Genomic DNA, 23185 nt, shown 5'->3' with positions numbered 1-23185 from the left:
ACTTTTCTTATGAACTTAAGGTGCACCATTACTAGGTCAAATATGGCCTCGCCTGCTTGTTTTGCCAGTCCAACATGGTGGAAGAGGTCCGTTCACCACTTCTGAAAGCCGTGCATATTGCCCCAGTTCCAAGTATGCAGCGGGTCTATGTCGAGCCACTGCCTCTGCAAGTTGTGCACACCACCCCAGTTCCAAGTATACAGCGGGTCTTTGTCAAGCCAATAAGCAGTTGAGCACTCTGCTCACAAAACTCACTTAAATGCTTGATAGCCAGACCTCGTCTGAGTTTGCGCTGGCTGCACAGCTCAGAAAGCCAGCATTTCAAAACCATGCCTTATTTTTCTGCTTTGGCTGAATCAGGAAAACCTCTATTAAAGGAGCCATGCCTCTGCTTGCTTCTAGCAAACAAAGCCCATCCAAGAAAATGATGCTACCAAACCATGCTTAACTCTGTTCTTTTGTGTCTAGGATTCCTTTTTAAGTGCTCTCGGGTTTTACGCAAATTTAGTCAACCACGTTGGTTCCAATTTGTTGGAGGGAAGGGACCACTTGTTGGTTCCCAGCTGCTTAGCCCCGAAATAATCACACAGAAACTATATTATTTAAAACACTGTTTGGCCCATTAGCTCTAGCTTCTTATTGGCTAACTTTTATATCTTAATTTAATTAATTAATCTGTGTATCACCATGAGGCTGTGGCTTTCTGGATAAAGTTCTGTCCAGCTCCAGTGGGGCTACATGACTTCTCTCTGACTCTGCCTCCTTTCTCCCAGCATGCCATTTAGTTCTGCCCTACCTAAGTTCTGCCCTATCAACTTCTTAAAGACAATTTCTTTATTCATTAATGGTAATCACAGCATATAGAAGGAAATCCCACATCAGTCCTCTCCCTTCATTTTCATTGCTTTCTCCACAAACTCCACATGGCCACACTGGCCTCTTGCCATTTCTTGGCTACCCCCTACGCTCTCTTAGCTTAGGGCCTCAACCTGCTGTTCTCCAAGGCTTAAGTGCCCCAATACTTGCTTGATGTACTTTCTCATCTGCTCACACCAATGATGCCTGCCCTGAGCTTAGCCACGCAAATCCCCCAGCTGGCATCTGCTTCTCTTTCCTGTCTCTACTGTTACCTCAACATAGAAAAATTTATTCACTTTTACACATGTCTCACCCTATCAAATGAAATCAAAGTTCTGTGATGCAGTGTAGGGCAGAGGCTGCTCCTTTGTTCCCGGCTGCCCAGACCTGAAATAAATACACAAAACTATATTAATTGCAATACTGTTTGACCAATAGCTTAAGCATATTTTAGCTAGCTCTTACATCTTAAATTAACCCATTTCTGTTATTTAATATTTTACCATGAGGCTTGTGGCTTGCTGGCAAGGTTCCTGTGTGTTTGTGTCCTGTGGTGGCTACATGATGTCTCACTGACTCCGCCTTCTTTCTCCCAGCATCCAGTTTACATTTCCCGCCTAGCTCCACTCTGCCCTATCACAGGCCAAAGCAGTTTCTTTATTCATTAACCAACAAAAGCAACACATATACAGAAGGACTTCCTACATCAATGCAGTATTTTTGTTTTGCTTGTTTTCTGATTATATCTAAAGAGACTAAGAGAGCACTGGTACATGTGACTAGATGGAGTCACTGACTCTTCTGCACACGACTCTAGAAAACTGAGAGCAGATGTGTTGAAAATAAGTGTACAGCTCTTTTCAAATGCTAGCTTTAAATTGTATATAGATGAGAAGCTTCAAAAAATGATTGAGAACTAAGGAAAGATGGCCTAGTCTAAAGGATTTGTGCAGACTAGGACATCAGTAACTGTCATCCAGTACTGTTTCTTAAAGGTTAAAAGTACAGCAAAGACTCAGGGCACACACCCAAAACCTAAAATGTCACAATGAACTTCCAGTGGATTCTTGAAGATTAATTTCATTTTCCTCATTTCATATTATTGGCGGACCACAATCCATGGCTGTAGCACACAGAGAAGGCAGGCCAATAGGGCAAGAGAGGCACTTATGTAACCTTTCTCATTTTGCACTATAGAAAAACAATACCTAACATTTTTATCTTGGTGACCAAAGTGACTTCAAATGGTTACTCACTGTCAGGAGTGTTTGGGAAACTGTATGGCAATTAATGCTGTTTTGTTACCATAAAGTTACTGGGGGGAGGTGCTGGAGCAGCGGCTCAGCGGTGAGAGTGTGTACTGCTCATAGAGAGGACCTGAGTGTGGATCCCAGCTCTTGGGGGACTCCAGCACCAGCCAGGGGATCCAGTACCCTCTCCTGACCTCTGGAGGTACCTGTACACACACATGCATGCACACACGCATGCATGCACACACCAAATAAAGAAATCTACAGAAAGAAAACCCGAAGTTCTTAGTGGTGATTTGACTCAGTTGACAAACTGCATGTCAAGCAGGCATGAGGAATGAGTTTGGATAACTAGCAGCCGTGCATGCGTCAAGAAAGTCAGTGCACTGCCCGTGGCCCTACTGTTTGGGGGTCAGGGCAGTGTGGGGCATAGACAGACAGATCCCTGCAACTCATTAGTCAGCCAGCTTTGTGAATCTACGAGTTTCAGGTTCAGTGAGAGAAAACATGTAGAGAGTGAGCAAGGAATACTCAGCATCAAACTCCGGCACACCTACAAACATCCTCGTGAACATGTACATACAGAACACACACAAAGTTATTAATATGGCAACCATATCTATGTATAAGAAAAACCTCAAAAACTGAAAAGTCAATGTTCCAAAGCCATTTTCCCGAAACTTTGTCCCAGTCTCTGTTCTGGGACCTTTTGTATCTGATGCCTTAACAGGTTTGATGCCATCTAGTGTTGGAGACACAGACATTAATTATAAAATATAGATTGCTCTGTGGCAAGAAGCAGTTGGCATTATGAAAAAGATGAGATGGTACATTTTGAGTTTAAGAGCTTGAAGCCACTTAATATGGCTGCCTCTCACTCACAGCACGGTGCAGTCATGGAAACCCACATTGGCAACTCCGAGCCATCCAGAGGCTCAGTGTGTTCTTTGCCCAGTGCTGCTGTACAGAATTGTAGGTTCGACATGAAAACCCTCTCAGAAATGTTGAGGTTACTGTGCAGTCATCTCGAATGCCATAGAAGGGCTTACTTCCCAGTGTTGATAGATTAATGAGACAATATTATATGCATAACATACATCACATTGAAAAGGACATTTATAAAATAGAAGTAAACAAAACAGAGGTCGTGCAGTGGTTCTCAACCTGTGAGTCACAATCCCTTTGTGTGTATCAGACATCCTGCATATCAGATATTTACGTTACCATTCATAACAGAAGCAAATTATGGTTATGAACTATCAACAAAATAATGTTTTCTTTTTCTTTATTCTCCTTTCATATGTTACATCGCAGCTGCAGTTTCTCTTCCCTTCTCTCCTCCCAGTCTTTCTTCCTCACCTCTCCTGTGCCCCATATCCACTCCTCTTCTGCAATGAAATAATTTTTTTTAAATATTTATTTATTTATTTATTATGTATACAATATTCTGTCTGTATGCCTGAAGGCCAGAAGAGGGCGCCAGACCTCTTTACAGATGGTTGTGAGCCACCATGTGGTTGCTGGGAATTGAACTCAGGACCTTTGGAAGAGCAGGCAATGCTCTTAACCACTGAGCCATCTCTCCAGCCCTGCAATGAAATAATTTTATGGTTGGGGATCACCATAACCTGAGGAACTGTATTAAACGGTTACAGCATTAGAAAGGTTGAGAACCACTGCTCTAGAGAAACTGAGAGTCTCATTTAGGACAATTTATTTCTTAGCAGACACAGGTCCTGCTCTTAAATTGCTTCCAGCTTAGTAACTCTTATAGGCAAATAAGTAACAGCCTTACAGTGCGATAAGTTTGGGAAATTTTTAAGGTCAATTGCTCCATAAGAGGGTCACCTGACCCAGTGTTTTGAAGGGAAACAGCGTCCTGGAAACCTCCTTAGATGTGAAATCTACTGAAAATTGAGATGTAAATGAAGAATAGGAAACATTCAGACAAAAGCTGAGATAGGTGAATGGGATATTGACCTCTTGGTAGGTATTAAATGAAAAGCAACAAATACAGAGCAACGAAGTTCCTGGTTCAGAATTAGCACCATGGATGTTTTGAGCGTTAGCTTTGCATCTATGCAAGCTTCATTCTCCTAGGGACATAGCAGCACGTGCAGAAAGGGATGTAGAATGTATGTAATCCCTCTAAGGTAATCGCTAGAGGCAGAAAGTGCCGAAAGATTTGAACGGGCATGGTAGATAAGAGGGGGAAAGACCCGGGAAGGCTCTTCAATTACTTTCCACCACTGTCCTTAACTTTAAACAGTATTTCCATTTGTAGATCCGTCTGCTAAAGGACTTTCAACATTGGAAATGCCACGGGAATCTTCATCTGCCCCTACATTAGAAGCAGGTGCCCCCGAAACAGGCAGCCACTCGTCAATATCAAGTAAGTGTTTCTCAGTGACGGTTTCTGTGTGTGTCACTTTGGGGACATGATCTATACACATTGCTTTCCATTTTGCTAGCCCTCCTACTTAAACAAAAATGCTGCCTTAGCTTCCTCAGTGACACAGTGTTGTGTGTTCTGTGAAACTCGTGAGGGTAGATGGCCTGCTGTAGCCCATACAGCAAACATTGGATTCATCATATGGGCACGGATTGTCCAAGAACCCTAATTTATTAAAGAAGAAATACAAAATTACATCATTCAACAAAGTAAACATCACTTCTAACCTGAGCATAGAACACAGAGCTCATGTGACACAGGCAAAGCTTTGATCATGACAGAATCTTCCTTGGGACTCATTGGTTTCATCTGAGTCACCTTCCATCCTGGACACAGCTTTGTCTGAGTTATCCAAGATAAATGTCTCAGGACCCAATAGGCACAACTAAATCTGCTCTTTTTAGGCTGAAAAATAAAAATGGCCCAACACATTATAAAGCCTATATGAGGTATTTTGAAACTTCCCCCTGCTATTGGGTGCTAGGTTTTGATCATGAGAAACGTGAGTTCCATTGCTGTACTATCAAGGTGTTTGCTCAGCTCAGTGGTGTCAGGAGATGCTCAGCAAAGAGACATTCTTGGGAGGAATCAGTGACCCAGACAGAAGTGTACTTTCTGGAGCTCTTTCTCTCACCTCTGATAAATTTGTGTTCCATATGCTGCCTGAAGGGTTACTGAGTATTTGTGGACCATCTGTTGAAAGGCAGATGCTTTGAAAAGCCAGATAGCCAGATATAGATCTTAATGTAAATGCTGGTCTGGTTGTATGGAAAGGAATCATTGTCACCATTTAAACCTTTGTGCATTCTTTCATTCATTATTCATCCATTATTCCATGGGTATCTGGTGGGGGCCAGGCATTGTGCTTGTTATTGTGGATCACAAGTGAATAAATAAGACCCCCATTTCCTCAGGGAGGAATTAGTACAGTCTTAATGGTGGTCCTAGATATCATTTATTTGATTTTCCTCCTGTATTTATTTGATATCTCCACCATGACAAATGGGTCATACACAGCATGATCGAGATCCACTCCTTACATGAGCACTGCATGGCAGACAAAGGAGAAAGGCTAAATGGCTGGCCTAATGTCACAGAGCCACCAAGTGATGGGGGTCGAAGCAAGTCAATATTATTTTTAGTGGTTACACAGTCTCTGAATAATTCTAAATCAATTGTAAGACTGTAAATTTTTAAAAAATAGTTTCTAAGCAACAGATATTTTTGCCTTTGGTTGCAAAATAGAATGGCTAGTTCTAAAGCTAAATATTTTTATTTATTTTTTATCATGAAGAACATGTGATAACTTGACAAATCGCAATTGATCATTTTCTCTTCTTTATTTGTATGAGTCACCTTTAAAAACAAAAAGACTCTGCATTCCCCCTTAGAACTCTACATAGCATGATTTAAAATGGCCAGAATGGTTAAATGGCTCTAATTCCAGTGTGTCAAGGGGGTCAGGATCTCCTAGTCATAACTGAGCTAGGACTTTGGGGGAGAGGTTAGCACATTAGTCTCCATCTTTCCTGCCCTTGTCATGAAAAGCATTCATCATAGAATTTGGTGGTGTGCTCTTGGAGGCGAATGCCAGAAACCTCATCCACTGGGGTTTTTGCTCTCAGGAATTCTGCAGTCTTTAGAATCAGTTGAGAGACTGGGAATGTAGTTCATTGGTAGAGCCCTTGCCTGGCTTGCGGGGGCTCTGGGTTCCATCCCCAGTACTGCAAACCAAAACAAACCTAAGAACTGGGAGATTATGTGAACACTCGAGGTCTCATATCCTCAGCTGAGTCTGAAAGATGCCACTTATTTTTTTAAATACTTTCAGATTCTCTTAAGCTGGATGCATAGTTCAGTCAGAAGGCGCTTGCCTAACATGTGCAAGGCGCTGGGTTCAAAACCCTGAATATTTCTGCTTTTTGTAATTTTTTAAAGCTTTACTTTTGAAGTGAGTTGCAAACTTATAAAGTTTGCCAATCAATAAACCAATCATTTGCTGTTCAGTTGGTTAGCTGTTTCCACAAATTTAGTGAATATGGGCTCCAAGACACACGAATCCCATCACATCCCTTTCTTGCTCAAGTTGCCAGTTGATTGTTTTGTACCTAAACCTGCTGTGACCACCATAAGTCAAAGAGCATGCTGACTACACCAGAAACGATGTTATAAATGGTCTCACTGCATGCCTGCTGCTGCCTCGTCTATACATAGCATGTATAGATGCTGCGACATCTATACATAGCATTCAGAGTTGTCCAGGGCTGTTTAGTGGACAGCCTGGTCTCTGTATTCCTTCCTAGGGTGTGCAGTTCATGAACTTTGGCTTCTAAATTTGCCCTTTCAAGTGAGTTGGGCAGGTGAACCCAAGTTGTCAGCATCTGGGGACTTGGGGGTTGGGCCTACGGCCATCTTGTTGAGATTGAGTGCTCACATTGGGCTGGTGCTTAAGCACTGAGTGTCTCACAGGGGAAACAGGAGCAAAGGCGAGGGTGGCTTTCTAAGTTAGCACACAACTGGCAGTGTGCTTTTTATTCTCTGGTTTGGAAGAGCTTACAACTTTTTGTTGCTGAGAATGTTGTTGTTGAAGAACAAAAACATTACCATTGTTTTCTCAATTTTCCAAATAGTAGACAGGGGGCTCAAACAGCTTGGAAACAGTACAGACTTTGAAATAAATGTTTTGGCTTATATCAATTGCTTTTGATTAGATTCAAGGTAGCACTGTTTGTTTTAAATCCTTTTTAGAATGTGGCAGAGCACATAAGTAGTAAAAAAAAAAAAACCAAACACAAATAAACACATTGCATTCACTGGTAACCGAGTAAATATGTATAGTTGATAGATCAATGCCAAGGAGTGCTACTATTGCCTGTACCACAGAGACGCTGGGAACAATGAAAAGCTTAAGTTTTTCACTTGATTAGAAGTAATCAAAAATTACTAATAACTAAGAAAGAATCAGTTAAGATCTGTGTGGATGTATAGAGCCTGTGTGTGCGATGGGAAACTTATTACCCCCAGTAATCATCTCCTAATTTCCTTCATATAGCTCAGTATAGGCAGATGAAAAGGGGATCTCTGGGAGTTGTGACAATGAGCCAGTTAATGAAGCGACAGCTGGAGCATCAGTCTAGCGCCCCCCATAACATCAGCAACTGGGACACTGGTGGGTCAAGCCTTTTCTTCTTGTTTGCTCTCAGACTAGCTAATGCCACTTTCTCTCTGTCCACTTCTTGTGTGCTTTGGTTAAAATAGATGTGTTTTTTAAATACCTGGAAGTAATTAACACATATCCAGATTTTCTAAGTGCTCTAGAACATTGCAGCCTACATCTAGGCTGATCCCCACCTAGGCTCGTCTCTGTTTAGACTGGTCTCCGTTTAGAAAAGCCCAATACTTTATTCCTTTAAGATCCAGATTTCAGGTTTCAGATTATCTGCCTGAGGAAGAGGGGTGGAGCTATGATCTCATGGTACAAAGTTTTAAAAGAGGTTATCAAATTCTCTTTCATGGAGTATGAAGTACTGAGGTTAGTGATGATTTGATGACAAATGGCAGCTGGTGATGGCATCATCCGCAGGTTTGGGAATGAGTTGTGTATTTTAGCCCGCAGGGTCACCAGGTGGCGGCCACACACCCTCACGTGCATAAGCCAGAACTGCGCCTTACCTGTCGTACAGTAAAAATTGACTGCGGTGGCACACCTATTTTAAATATGCCTGCTTTCATTTCCTGAACCTTAAAACATCTTCTACATTTGCTGCCTTCTCAGCTCACTGCACCGCAGTGATCCCCTTTTAAGTGCCTGTCTTTCCTTAGTCTTTTCTTCTTAATTTAAATGGGTCATTTGAGGCACAAGATTATAAACATAAAAGCACCTTGAAGTGTGCATACACCATGCAAATATAAGGACTGATTACTGCAACATGCTGCTGGAGTGCACTTTAGTATCCTGCTTATTATTTTCTGGCTTCAATTGTGAGATGATTTTTAATTTCTTCATTATGATGCGGAATCACAGCGTGCCTACAGCCAAAATGTTGGGCTGTTTTTTAAATTGTTTGTATACGTCTTCCTATTAACCTTTGTTGTTCTTCAAGAAGAGATCCACATACCACACTCAACCCCGTGTAACAGACAACCTCAGTCTCCTGGACTGAGAAGAGCATTTGGCATGTCAAAGGCTTGGTGTTTTCATTCACTGGCATGCAGGAGTGAGCCATGAGAAGCCAAGAGGCAACAAACAGGAGAGAGAGGGGAGAGACGCTGGCTAGCCATCCCCAAGGATGTATTTGGTTTTAACATGGTCTGCCCTCTTTGTACCATGGAGGACTGTGCCACCCTCTTGAGAGAGGAAACTGTGTAGCCAGAGAAGCACAGTTCAGTTCCATCTTTGGTACTAAATGCTCGGGTTGACTTGGGGGCCCTGAAAGTCATTTCACTGTGCTGTTGTAGCTCAGTGTTTGGCTCAGCCTCAGCCGTTGTAGATTCTGACTACAGCAACAACCCGCTTTGACTAAGTAGAGTTAAATGTAACTTGACCTCAGTTTCTGACCTGCACTTGAAGCTACAAAACCCTCCGTGATGCCAAATAGTCCATGTAGCCGCATTTTTCACGTTTCAACCTGGCTTAGTGGTTCTTGTCTTCTTGACTTCACGCTTGAGTCCATGTTGTCCAGATTTCTTTCACTGGAGCTTGCTGGGGCTTATTTTTTCATTTTCCACCCTCCAATTGGTTCACTTATCTCTGAGTCCCTTAGTAAAATCTTTATCTCATTATTCTCAAGTTTTTAAATTTTTTATTTGCTTTGGACACCATCTCACTTTGTTACCCGGGCTGGCCATGAACCTCTGGGCTCAAGTGATCTTTTTGCCTCAGCCTTCTACAGTTGAGTCTATGTTGCACCTGGCTTCATTATTCTCATGCTTATTACCTGAGCCCAGCAGAAGAGTCTCTGAATGCATAGTATGACGTTAGGTGACATGTCACTTTGAACCACGTGTGTTGCTTCATTGGCTCTCAAGTTTCCACCAAGAACAGCTGTGGTCATGTAGCTATTCTGAGGAAGACAGCTTAAGCCAGGTTGTGATGAATCGCCTCAGCATGTGCCTGCTCATTCATAGACAGTCTGCCTCTTTCCCAGCATGCACCTCTTCTGTGTGAATGGATATTCCCTAAGTGCCACTTCGTTCCTGCTCTTTATACTTGTTCTCCATCCTTCAGCCAAATCCCTGCCATCTTCTCTACCTGGTCCATGTGGTTCCTGTGTGAACTGTCTGGCCATTACCCCGGAGTATCATTGTTGTGTTTGTTGACCTGCGTAAAACATTCTTCCATGGTCCATGGCATTGGCCCTTCATTTCATATCTGGAGACACAGGATTTGAGCTCCTTTGAAACAGAGTGGGACTACAACTTAAAAAATAGTTTTAAATCTTCTACCATTTCAGATGTAGTTTATTTAACTGAGTGACAGGTTTGTAACAAAGCTTGAATAACACTACCTATCCCCAGATTTAGTCTTTTTGTGTTAATAAAGTAACCAGGACAAAGATGGTCTCATGCAATAGTTGGCTGCATTGTTTGTGCTTTGACTGTGCTGTGACTTATATTAAACTGACCACACTGAAGACTGAAATGCCCTCTTTATCCACAGAACAGGTACAGCCCGGGAAACGCCAATGTAACGTGCCAATGTGCCTAAACCCCGACCTGGAGGGACAGCCGCTGAGAACAAGAGGTTGGTGGGGTTCCAGGGTCTCAGACTGTAGACCTGAAGGACCATGTGTCCCTCATGGATCCACACAGCAGGTGCAGAACATCTTCAACAGCTCCACATATTTCCCACCTGCAAAACGCCTCCAGGACTGGGGAAGGCATGACAACTCATCCCTGACCATGACCGACAAAGGCTCTGCCATAGAGTGTCTTTCTAAAGCTTGGGGCCACACGAGACAATTCTAGAGTCTCTCACCTCACACTTTGGACATTTGAAAACAACTGCCCATTTCTAATGCCCCTGTTTCAAGACCAGGTATCCCTGGGCTCTTCAGCCTTCCTCCCGAGATGTATCAGTTTTCCATGTTATCCCATATTCTTTTCCTGAGCAGAGTTCAGATTGTCCTTACTTTTTTCTAGAATGTTGGGGCTGTGGGTGAGCAGCTTCTTTCCCAGCTGTCTTGAACTATGTATGGAAAACACACACTTTATTCTGGCTGTGGGAGCAAAATGAGCATGCATCTGCACTGTCATTGGACTTTTTTCTTTTCCAAATTCATTGCACACATTTAACTACATATTTAGGTAATCCTTATCTTCGTTATTAAAATTCAGAATGCTGGTAAATGTATCATTGCTTGCAAAAATAAGTAAAGAAAGAAAGAAGGGAGAGAGAAAGAAAGGGAATAAAGGAAGGAAGAAAAGAAAGAAGGAAGGAAAGATTTCTGACCACATTTTCTAAGTAGTCTCTTGAATCAAGCAGACCTGAGTTGCTAGACTAGGAGCTTCCTGGACACTTCACTGGTAATGAGTAGCCTTCTAGTCTTCCATCAGATGAAATGAGACACTTGTCTATGGGGCTAAGAGATGCTTTCGTGAGTCAGGGTGGTTGAAACAAATCATTGGTGCTTGGTTGTGATCTAAGTGACCTAGCAAAAACAGCGTAAAGTAAAGGTGAACGCGTGAAGGTGATGCTAAGTCTTCTGGTCTCTCTCTCTGCGAGTGGGAAAGTCCGCTGGTGCAGCTGTGGGGCTGATGCACTGTGCAACTGCACGGCTGATGTGTGCTTTGAGATAGTACCTCTACTGTCTCTGAGATCCAAAAAGGGACGCTTATCAGCGTCTCCATCTTTGAGGTCAGGCTTTGGATTTTATTCAAGTTTCTGAGTGCTCTCTGTTTGGTTCTGTACAGAGGGACTCTGGATATTCTTGAAGGCATCAGTGGTGGTGGGCTCAGAATTGCTGCCAGTAAGTGGGGGACAAAAATGGAGGCTGAGTTTAACACTGCCAACTTGGCTGTGGGTCATTTACAAAGAAAGGTGGCTGAGGTCTGTGGCTTTCTTTTCTATATTTCTCACCTTCTCAGACATTACTGCCTGTTTCAACTTCAATAGCAGGATTTAGCAATCCACTGTGCAGCTAATGTCCTATAAGAATCAATGCCCAATCACCTAACCTGTTTGTTTTGACAGATGGCTGTTGTAAATATTTCAACATACTTTCTGTGTTGTCTTTGACAAAAACAACATCATGGGGCTGCTGTAAGAACACCCCTCTTAGGGAATGCTTGTTTGAAAGCCACAAAAATGCCAGAGCCCTTCTTGTTCCTTTGGTTGCAGTCTTGACTTGGAGCTGATCTGGTGAGATTGTGGACACATTGCCATATATTTTTGGACTGATTTTGTTCTGCTCTGACATAATCTTTTTCACATTTGGCTGTATGCCTATCAATGATCATCAACTGTGGAGAATTGTATTTAAGCTTTGTGCACTTGTCTGTGACACCGTGCGACATCTTTGTGGGCATCCTTTGTTAGCTCAGATATCCTTGGGAAGTAATGCTGGCTCAGAAACAGCCAATAGATAGATATGGTAGCAAGACTTGTATTCCCAATTGGGATCTTAGGAAGGTGAAGATATTTTTAGATAGTTGGTACTTGTGCTTGCAAGTCTTTGCTGCTCAGAAATACGCTTTGGAAACATTACCTGGGTAGGTGGTCTGAAGTGTGGAAGCGAGAACTTCAACCCCATTTCCGCCTCAGACGACAGCGTTGTTCTCCAGGCTAGGCATCTAAAACTTGTGTTCTCATTCTCATGTCTTTAGTGACCATTCTCCCAGTTGTTATTCTTTCTGAGGAGAAGACATGCATTTTTTCCAGACCAAGTTATGTGTGTTTCTTGATGAGAAACGTATTATTTAAAGATCATCGCTTCATTCTGCTTCTTTCTTTTTTCCTTTCTTTCTTTCCTTCCTTTCTTCCTTCTTCCTTCCTTCCTTCCTTCCTTCTTTTCTTTCTTTCTTTTTTTCTACTTGAAGAACTCTGCTTAGCATGTCATTTCACAGTGTCACTTTGGGTGCCATCTTAGACGCCTCATTTACATAGGCCCAGGGCATCTGCCCCGCGCTGGTGGCTTTCTTAATGGGAAACACACTCCTGTCTTTCCACATTATGTTTTGAGATGTAGTGTGTGTGTGTGTGTGTGTGTGTGTGTGTACCTACATACATGCAGGTGCCCATGGAGGTCAGAAGTGGAGCCTGTCAGGTCTCCTGAAGCTGGAGTCACAGACGGTATGAGTTGCCTTAATGTGAACACTGGGAACAGAACTTGGGTCCTCTGGAAGATCAGAAAGCTCTCTTAACTGTTGAGTCATCTTTCCAGGCCCCACATTTTCTGTTCACTGGTGTTTGCTGCTAAGATTCTGGCCTCAGGTTCTTTGAAGTAATCTAACTTCAAACTTTTTAAACTATTACATTGATTGGGTAAAGTAGAGCAAGTTCCAAGTGAAACAGAGTCACAGTATTCACGGATACTTTAGTTGAAGATGAAGTCTTTCTACTTTAGTGTTTATGATAATCTTTTTCAAAGCAGAACACTAGTTTTCTAGCCCTAGTGTCCCCCTTTGTTCATGTGTGTGAGGTGTGGGGTCTCACCCCCCCTTTGTTCATGTGTGTGAGGTGCGGGGTCTCACCCCCCCTTTGTTCATGTGTGTGAGGTCTGGGGTCTCACCTCCCCTTTGTTCATGTGTGTGAGGTCTGGGGTCTCACCTCCCCTTTGTTCATGTGTGTGAGGTGTGAGGTCTCACCTCCCCTTTGTTCATGTGTGTGAGGTGTGAGGTCTCACCTCCCCTTTGTTCATGTGTGTGAGGTGCGGGGTCTCACCTCCCCTTTGTTCATGTGTGTGAGGTGCGGGGTCTCACCCCCCCTTTGTTCATGTGTGTGAGGTGTGGGGTCTCACCCCTCTTTGTTCATGTGTGTGAGGTGTGGGGTCTCACCCCTCTTTGTTCATGTGTGTGAGGTGTGGGGTCTCACTTCCCCTTTGTTCATGTGTGTGAGGTCTGGGGTCTCACTGTCTTCCCGCAGTAGCCCACTTTAATGATGATCTGCACTTGTGCATTAGAAATATCATGTTGTTCAGCAACTTCACTTAATGCTAGGAAGTCCATCTTTATCTTAGACCCTGCTGACCCAGCTGAACTTCCTGATTTTTTAAAGTCACGCAGCAAAAGAGAGACAGGGTATTTGGCTCTTTCTTGGCCTCACTTCACTTTTGGGCCCTTTTTATGCCGTGGGTGGGATGTGCATGATCTCATGAATGTGATCTTTTGAGGGTTAATGAATGCAGAGTGGAGAGTTTCCTGACCCTAGAAGCTTGTCTGTACTCATGGTTGTCTCTCTGCTGCTTACCCAGGTGCCACTAAATCTAGCCTGCTGTCAGCACCCAGCATAGCCAGTATGTTCGTGCCTGCACCCGAGGAATTCACGGATGAGCAGCCAACGGTGATGACGGACAAGTGAGTGCCCGGTGTTTTGCTTTGGTTATAGAGTTAGAGTTTGGTCCCTGGTGAGGAAACGCGCTTTGCTTTGAAGTCACACACTTTACTTTTCCAAGGCTGCAGCTGTGTTGTACACAGTTGTGATTTAGCAATGCAAATGCCATGAGCAGTGTTTTGTTTATGCTTTGGCAGGTCCTCCACCCTTTTAATTTGGATAGAATTAGATAATCCCACTTACTTCAAAAATAATATAATACCCATAAAATCTTCAGCCCAGAAACGTCCAATTGTTACACTGGGAACAAAGAAGAGACTCCATTTTTTTGGGGGGGGGGCAGGTGGGCAGGAGGTTCTAGATGGGTTTTCTCTGCATAACCCTGGCTAGTCTGGCACTCTGCAGATCAGACTGGCTTTGAACTCAGAGAGATCGCTTACCTCTGCCTCCCGAGTACTGGGATTAAAGGTGTGTGTTCATCTGGAAAGGACAATCCATTCTCTATATCTCAAACTGATTCATCACACCCAGACTGTCAGTTGCAATAGCTCTGAGTTCTTACAGAACGAGGCTCACATGTTTAAATTGAAGGCATCCTAGTGTGTGACTGTCCCTGCCATTCCCCTCAGCCCCCTCTCATTCCAGAGCATTCCCGATGTGTTCTCTCTTGGTACTTGATCTTCCTGGTGAACATCTATTTGCACACTTAAGATCTAGCAGAAGGCAAAGTGCCCCTGATTGTGAGGAACGGGATAGTCACTCCCTTCTCTAGTTTCCGGGGCCTCTGGTCCATGTCTTTTCGGCACTTGTCACAGCTTATGTTATTTCTTTGTCTACACAGTACAGGTATGTTCTAAAATAGACTGAGTTCCCTGGGATGAGAAGGACTTCTTCTATATTCTGTGTCCTAAGCACCCTATGTCGTCCCTGGCACACCAATATTTGTTTAATGAGTATGATACAATTAAATAAGGCTTGTAGATTTTCAAACCTGAACAGACCCTCAGGACTAGACAGGCTCCTGGATAAAGGTGGCTCACATCTAATAAAGGCAGGCAAGGTAGAAAGGATGGCGCAGACATCCGCGTGGGATGTCTCATTGCGCAGTTGGAAGTGAGCTGGTGACTGTCTTATGGTTTCTCTGCTGTGATTAAACACTGTGACCAAAAGCAAAGGTATCTTCCAACTTATAGTCCATCATCTAGGGAAGTCAAGGCAGGAACCTGGAGGCAGGAACTGATGCAGAGGCCATGGAAGAGTGCTGCTTACTGGCTTGTTCCCCCATCAATGTCTCAGCTTGCTTTTTTCTGTACCCCTAGACCACCTGCTCAGGGGTGGCACTGCCCTCAGTGAGCTGGGCCCTCCCATGTCAATCGTCAGTCAAGAAAATGCCCCCACAGACTTTCCCACTGACTGAGCCTAAAAAGGTGCTTTCTCGGTTAAGATTCCTTCTTCCCAGACAACCCTAGCTTGTATCATGTTGATATAAAAACTAGCCAGCGCAGTGGCCACATTTGAGAGGCAAATGTGCCTGGCTTGTAAAACTGTCTTGGAATGTCCCCAGAGCTTTGATAAAATTTCTCCATTTTGTATCATAACCTGCTCCCAAGTTATCATTTTTATTAGTTGCTTCTGGTTGCTCGTGTATTTTCCTGTGTGTTCTAGTGTAAATGCATTTGTGTGAGCATGTGTGTGGAGGTCAGAGGTCAGCCTCAGCTGCACTTGGGAGCCATTCACTGTGTTGTTTGAAACAAAATCTCTCGTTGGCCTCTGGCTCATTTAGGAGGGTAGGCAGCTGGCAGGTCAGCCCCAGAGATCCTGCCGTCCCTGCCCCCCTCATGCTGGGTTAGCAAGCGCTTGTCACCGGACCCAGCTTTGTTACTTGGGTACTGGGACTCAACCTCAGGTCTTCATGCTTCCGTGGTGAACACTTTACCAACTGAGCCACCTCCTAGCCCTTTGGCTGCTTTTGTGGCTCTGTCTCTGTCTCTGGGATTCCAAATGGGAATCGTAAATGTTAAATTAACTTTTAAGTCACTCTCTTCTTTTGCTTCTGTTTAGGAGTCTTTCCGATGAAGGGCGCAGTAACTGTAGCTCTGATTCCTGAGTTATTTTTAGTTCTCAAGTTCACTTTCTAAAGCTGCCTTTGGTTGGGCTGAGTGGAACCTATATTAGGACACAGATAAGCGCAGTAAGCTGTGGGCTTCTTAAAAGTGCTCTTCCGCATTAGTTTAGTAGGACCAGAGAATCACAAAGCGGGTGTAAGGGAGCAGGGGAAGAGGCATGGGCTTTCTGGTGTGTCCGGGTTTACTTGAGTCCTCCGTCTCCTGCCCACACACTGGACAGCTTTTGAAAGCTTCTAGCCCTGTCTGGACATTTTTCACTTTGACAAAGGAAAATAAATCTAGTTACTGCAATCCCCTCCTCCTTTCTTGGTGAGGTGGCTTCCTTCTCCTATGTGGCATCATGGCTGCCTTCAAGCATCTGATAAAGCACAAGATCTTTAAATAGAGGACCCTGAAGGTCATTGTGTAGCAGTCAGAACACTAGGTTAAAGTTAGGTGCAGCTGACAGAAACCTAGAGGTACTGACAGCAGGGTGTCAGAAGATTGAAGGGCCAGATCCTGATGCCCAGCATTGGTTATAGGACAGGAAAACCAGGCACATGCCTGCCAGTGGCTTCCAGAGGTTCCTGGTCCACAGCATCAGGATCTGGAAGAGCTCCGGATGAGAACAACTCTCGCTGTGCTGGGATCACTCATTGTTTCCTCTAGGAGCTCAAGACCAGCGCGGAAACAGCAGCACAGCTGACTGTCAGAGCTTCCGAACATTGGCAGTGAAGACAAACAAGTAGATGGCTCACATGCTCATTCATTTGTACTTAAGTAAAACAGTAAAAACTGATCCAAAAATCCAGTTACTGACTATTCTTAGACATAATTTCACTTTCTTAAAGTCCTGGAAGGTGCCAGTCTACCCAAAGCCCTTTCTAAAGGAGCAGAGACCCTGCAGGGTCAGATGCCTGTGGACTGAACAGCAAAGGAACGCCCATGATCTCTGCCACCCGAGCTCTTCCCATGTTTTATGGTGACAAGGGCACTGAATTCTCCACTTGCATTAGTGGGCCCAGTTACCACCTTTGGGACCTTTCCCAAGACTTCTGACAAATGGCTGTGTTTGTGTGTTAGCTTTCTAACATGTCTTCTGTCTGTATCCTCTGCAGATGCCATGACTGTGGGGCCATTCTCGAAGAGTACGATGAAGAAACCCTGGGACTAGCCATCGTGGTCCTCTCCACATTCATCCACCTGAGCCCAGACTTGGCAGCCCCGCTGTTGCTGGATATCATGCAGTCTGTGGGAAGGTGAATGTTAGGTTCTGGTTTATCTGCTAGGAAGGGGCCTCCCTTAAAACTGCATCCTAAAATCGGAACATCCGGTCACCTTGGAGATGCCTGGTGCCTAAGGGATTGATTATAGACTAGTTTTTAAAAAATGGACAGAGCATCTTTTGATTTCATTTCCCAGTTGTACCCCAGTCATGAGTCAAGGTCAGAGAGAAGCTAGAGGAGGCTGCGGGAAAGGTTCTGACGGTTGCTCCCACTGCTGTATGAGCTAATATGTGATAGTGTCCAGACGGTCCATCCTTAGAAGGCTTTGTGTTAGCACCTGTTCTCTCTCATGACCTGTTTTGTGGTGACCTCACGCTTCTTTGTGATCTCAAGGGGGCCTCATTTAACTGTTGAGTTCAGGGTATCAGTGTGTGTCATCCAGCATCTTCACAGGTCTGTCAGATAAAGGGCGTGAGCACATGTTTTGGGAGCAGGACTTCAGTCTGAGTGTTATATAATGAAAGGAATTCCCTTTATGTATAGACATTAGAATGTGTTCTGTGCTCATGACTAAATTCCAGCTCAGTAATAACAATGCAGCTCACAGATACTGTGTTAAGTTCTGCATGAGCTTGCTGAGTTCTGATCTCTGCCAACACTGCTTAGGTGCCTTGAACCACCACCGTTAAGACCTAGCTCCGGGGGCTGGAGAGATGGTTTCTCAGTAAAGAGCACTGCCTGCTATTCCAGAGAACTCAGGTTCAATTCCCAGCACCCACATGGCAGCACACAACTGTCTATTAACACCAGCCCCAGGGGATCTGATGGCCTTTTCTGGCCTCTGATGGGGCTGCACACACACAGTCAACAGATGGATATGCAGGAATAACACCATATACATAAAATAAAATTAAAGATCAAAAAATAAAAAAACAAGACTTAGACCTGTGTCCAGGTGATTTGTGGAGCTTTTTGTTTGTTTTCTTTTTTTTTTTTTTTAGATAGGGTCTTGCTATGCAGCCCAGGTTGACCTTGAACTTGCTGTGTAACCTCAGGTGGCTTTGACCTTGTGGTCTTCCAGTCTCAGCCTCCTGAGTTACTGGGATTAGAGATATGTGCCATCATGCCTGGCTGTAACTTGGTTGTTTAAAGGGACAGTTTTGTGTGAAATCATTGGGTGGCCATACAAGATACAAGACAGGGCTTGGTTAAACCTCGAGAAGCCTGAAGTGGAAACGCTTCCCATTGTTTAGAGGAGTCAAAATCTGCAGGCACTCGGGGTTTGAGGGAGGGAAAGACAATCTTTTTGGTTTGTGAGGTTTTGTTGTTGTTTTTGCTTTGTTTTGGTTTTGATATATTCCACTATATAGCATAGGTTGTCCTCTAGCAGGGTTTCCTTCTGTATTTCCTCAACCAACAATGCTGCCTCCAAAGTGCTAGGATTGTGGGCATGTGCCACCACACCTACTGAGAACTAGCCTTAACATAGCTAATCTTAACTTTAAAAATAATAAGAACAGGGGCTGTGCAGATGGCTCAGTGGGTAAGATACTTGCTGTGCAAGATGCATGCCAAAGTTCAAGTTCCCAGCATCACATAAGAAGGCAGGCATTCACGGGTGAGTGCCTGTAGCCCCTGAACTGCTGGAGACTGAGGGAGAAGGACCACTGGGGGTCTTGGCCAGCTGAGCTCCAGGGTTAGCGAGGGACTCTGTCTCCAGGAAAGAAGACAGAGAGTAGTAGAACAGGATGCTGAAACCTCCTCTGGCCTCTGTGTCTACATGTATGTGCACACACACATATACTTCATGTACACTCACACACATACGCAGAAGTAATAGTAATTGTGAGGTCAAGTTAAACAGGGAAACTTGGAAAACTTCTCCACAAAAAAAATACATTATCCTGTTCTTTGTTCCCCGCCCCAAGTCATGTGTATGTTATGGCATGGAATGTGTATGCTATGTGTGAGTGTAGTATGGTATATGTGTGTATGGTATGCTGTATGTGAGTGTAGTGGGATATATGTGTGTATGGTATGTTGTATGTGAGTGTAGTGTGGTATATGTGTGTATGGTATGTTGTATGTGAGTGTAGTGGGATATATGTGTGTATGGTATGTTGTATGTGAGTGTAGTGTGGTATATGTGTGTATGGTATGTTGTATGTGAGTGTAGTGGGATATATGTGTGTATGGTATGTTGTATGTGAGTGTAGTGGGATATATGTGTGTATGGTATGTTGTATGTGAGTGTAGTGTGATATATGTGTGTATGGTATGTTGTATGTGAGTGTAGTGGGATATATGTGTATATGGTATGTTGTATGTGAGTGTAGTGTGATATATGTGTGTATGGTATGTTGTATGTGAGTGTAGTGTGGTATATGTGTGTATGGTATGTTGTATGTGAATGTAGTGTGGTATATGTGTGTATGGTATGTTGTATGTGAGTGTAGTGTGGTATATGTGTGTATGGTATGTTGTATGTGAGTGTAGTGTGGTATATGTGTGTATGGTATGTTGTATGTGAGTGTAGTGTGGTATATGTGTGTATGGTATGTTGTATGTGAGTGTAGTGTGGTATATGTGTGTATGGTATGTTGTATGTGAGTGTAGTGTGGTATATGTGTGTATGGTATGTTGTATGTGAGTGTAGTGTGGTATATGTGTGTATGGTATGTGTATTGTGTGTGTGAGTGTGTGGGCATACCTATTTGCATATACAGAAGCAAGAGGACTTTGAGTGCTTTGCTTCTCTTCTTCTTAGTCCCTTGAGCCAGGGTCTCTCCTTGAACCGGAAGCTGATTATGCTAGGCTGACTGACAGTGAGCCCCTGGATTCTGAGTGTCTCCACATCCTAGCATGGGGGCTACAAGCATATACAAACACTCCCAACTTCTCTACCTGAGTGCTGGGGATTTGAACTCAGGTCCTCATGCATGCACAAGTGCTCTTACCCACGGAGCCATCTCCCCACTCAGACCTCCCTGATTATTTTTGGAGTTTCTTTAGAGTTACATAGTTAGAGACAGCATAAAGTTAAGTGTAACCAAAATTCCAAAGCCATTGTAAAAAGTACTTGATGGATATGGGAACTAGAAGAGATGGGAAGGTAGCTTCATTCGAGCCATCACTTTAACTCAGCCTTGGTAACTAGAGAATAAGTGCTGTGTCCTGTATCTCTGTGACCTCAGTTCCTACTCTCACCACTCTGTAGGTACAGAGCAGATGGAGTCATGGTTTGGCTCTGCTGCCCTCCTGGCACAGCTGATCTGAGCCACAGAGGACAGCGAGGAGGAGGAGGAGGCTGTGTATAGATAATCCTGGTCCAGATACTACCAACGGTTAGGGTGGGAACAGGAACTTTGAAGGAAAACAGTAGCACACACATTTCCACCCTCCCACGTACAGACACTTAGACATCTTTATCCTTACACTTGACTACCTAGCTCCTTTAGGTAGACTAGCGAGAGACTGAAAAACATTGAGTGCGAATGGGCGTGACTCTTGGTAGCCTAATCTTGACCAGGAAGCTGCCAAGGAAGCGGGTTCCGTAGCTGCAGCTTTCTTCACATGCCCAGCTTCACTGTGAAGAATGCCAGATGAGCCATCGCGGCTTTATCAGCACTACCAGGGACAACTCCACAGACCACCTCTGGATGTCCTGGGAGTCTGCTCCACACAGCCCTTTCATGTCTCCGTCAGCGTTTCCTATCTCTTGTAGAGCTGTCTGCTCAGATCCCTTTCAGGCTTCATCCCTCCGGCTTTCAGGTGAATCCTTTAAGGCCATGTTTCCCACACCCTTGATTATTGTTCAGTTGAGGAATCCAGGAAGACAGCTGTTATTCCTCTGTGACCCAACTAGTTTCTAGTCAGATTTGTGCATTTATACATATTTTATGTATGTTTCTTTCTCCATCATGGAATCTTCAGCATAAGGGCCTATAGCCGAGGCAGCTGAGGACAATATTACAACGGCAGTTTCTGGAGCCACCATCTCTCTCCAAAACTCTTGGTCCCTTCAACTGTCCTACTAAAATGGAAAGTTGGTAGCATTCTCCTGGTGTCTTCAGTATCTTACAGATTATAGTATGTCCTTTAGAATCCACCAATCGGCTTCATTCTCTGTCCTGAGAGGACACATGCCCATGGCTAAGGAGCCACACTGCAGTTTCCAAATGTGGTCGGTGATGGTGTCTCCAGAAGATAGATCTCTCTTCCACCACTCCCCCTTGGCACCAAGCTGAGACACCTCTGCTGTCTCTACTGCTGTGCTAGAGGGTTTACAATGTGTGGTTTGCTTGTAGTTGGGTTTCAGAGATCGGTAACGGAGAAATGAATTTGAGTGAACGCAGGGGTTGCTAGATGACTGGTTCTGGTGTCCGTCCAGCGGGATACAACTGCCATTTTTTAGGCTGGGCGGGTGACAGTAAACTCTTACCTGTATACATTTCCAGGGCAATCTGTGACTGACACAGAAGTCGGGTTTGGGAGAGTGGACATCTGACGCCCACCAAAGGAATTGTCAGTAGCTGTCTTCTCACCGTCCAAACCTGAACCAAAGGCCTAGCTTAGTGCTAACGCATTTCACCACAGAAAGCTAAGATACTGTGTGACTGTTTACTTTATTTCCTAGGCTCGCATCCAGCACGACCTTTTCTAATCAAGCAGAAAGGTAGGAACGTCAAGTGGGTCTCGTTTCTCTTTGTTCTCTGTGCATGTCCACACGGGTCTGACAGTGGCCACGGGCGGGTGCTCTCCAGGAAGACAGCTGCTATTCCTCTGCGGCCCTGCTAGTTTCTAATCAGATCAGTGCATTTATACATTGACTCATTTCAGTCAACAAGCACTCTTTTAAGCCCAACTTGTACCAATTCATTGGTTTGCTTTTTAAAATTTAATTTATTTATATTTTATGTATGAGTACTCTGCATATATACCTGCATGCCACAAGAGGGCATCAGATCCTATTTTAGATGGTTGTGAGCCACCATGTGGGTGCTGGGGATTGCACCCTGGAAGAGCAGCCAAGGCTCTTAACCAATGAGCCATCTCTCCAGTCCAGTTAAGCGGGCTGTTGCTGTTGTTTTGTCATGTGTGTGTATTAGTTTTTGTTGTCTGTTACGTTGGGAATCCAACCAAGGGCCTCAAGCATTCTGGAAAAATGCTCTGCTGCAGAGCTGCACCCCAGGCCTCTTCAACTCTGTTGAAAGGGAACAACTGATATAATTCCTGGCCTTGTTAGGTTTTCCTTCTCACCAAGGCGGCAAGCACGGATGAATCTTCACGAAAATGTGTAGTGACTGTGCTAAGTTCTGTGAAGAAAATAGACTCATGTAATTTTGACTCATTACGTGTTGATTCCTTTGCGTGTGTGCACGTATATGCAGAGAGGGTGGAGGTCAGAGGTCAATATCAAGCGTCTTCCTCAACATGCTCCACTTTATCTTTTGAGACAGGTCATTGAACCCAGCACTCACCAGCTGGCTAGCATGGCTAGCCAGTGAGTTCAGGGCACCCTACTTTCTTCTCCCTGTCCTGCACTGTTGTCGACCCTTCAGTGACTATCTACAGAGTTAGTACCCCGTGCTGGCGAGAGTGGTTAAATGTCAAATCCTGTTTTTCATGGAACTTACATTCGGGTTGAAGAAGCAGAAAATAGCAAGTTAACTAGTAAGAAATTGGCAGTGTTATTGAATATCTCTTACAATGATGTGTTAGGAAGATTATTTAATTCCACTTGATAGAGGAGGCCAGGAGTGGCAGTGTAGGCATAATGACCAAGGACAGTCTCTTGGAGGAAG

At 44.1% G+C, this 23185-nt stretch overlaps 1 protein-coding gene across 10 annotated transcripts in view; it reads left to right on the top strand.

The window, feature by feature from the left end:
- Positions 1-23185, top strand: part of Unc79 (unc-79 homolog, NALCN channel complex subunit) — a 241101-nt gene that overhangs the window by 173872 nt on the left and 44044 nt on the right. For 8 of the 10 annotated variants that reach the window (XM_041633347.1, XM_041633346.1, XM_041633348.1 and 5 more), the window contains 6 exons: positions 4393-4500; positions 7613-7729; positions 10220-10303; positions 13971-14073; positions 17274-17414; positions 22018-22056. In XM_041633347.1, coding sequence (XP_041489281.1) covers positions 4393-4500; positions 7613-7729; positions 10220-10303; positions 13971-14073; positions 17274-17414; positions 22018-22056 — 592 coding nt within the window. The remainder of the gene's footprint in view (positions 1-4392; positions 4501-7612; positions 7730-10219; positions 10304-13970; positions 14074-17273; positions 17415-22017; positions 22057-23185) is intronic. The other 2 variants (XM_041633349.1, XM_041633342.1) reach the window with 1 other exon arrangement.

This window comes from Microtus oregoni, unplaced genomic scaffold (assembly GCF_018167655.1).
Source record: "Microtus oregoni isolate MIOR12 unplaced genomic scaffold, Mior012 000043F_ref0000047, whole genome shotgun sequence".
Taxonomy (NCBI): Eukaryota; Metazoa; Chordata; class Mammalia; order Rodentia; family Cricetidae; genus Microtus; species Microtus oregoni.
Note: the sequence above shows the minus strand (reverse complement) of the source record. Positions and strands in the feature narration are given on the sequence as shown.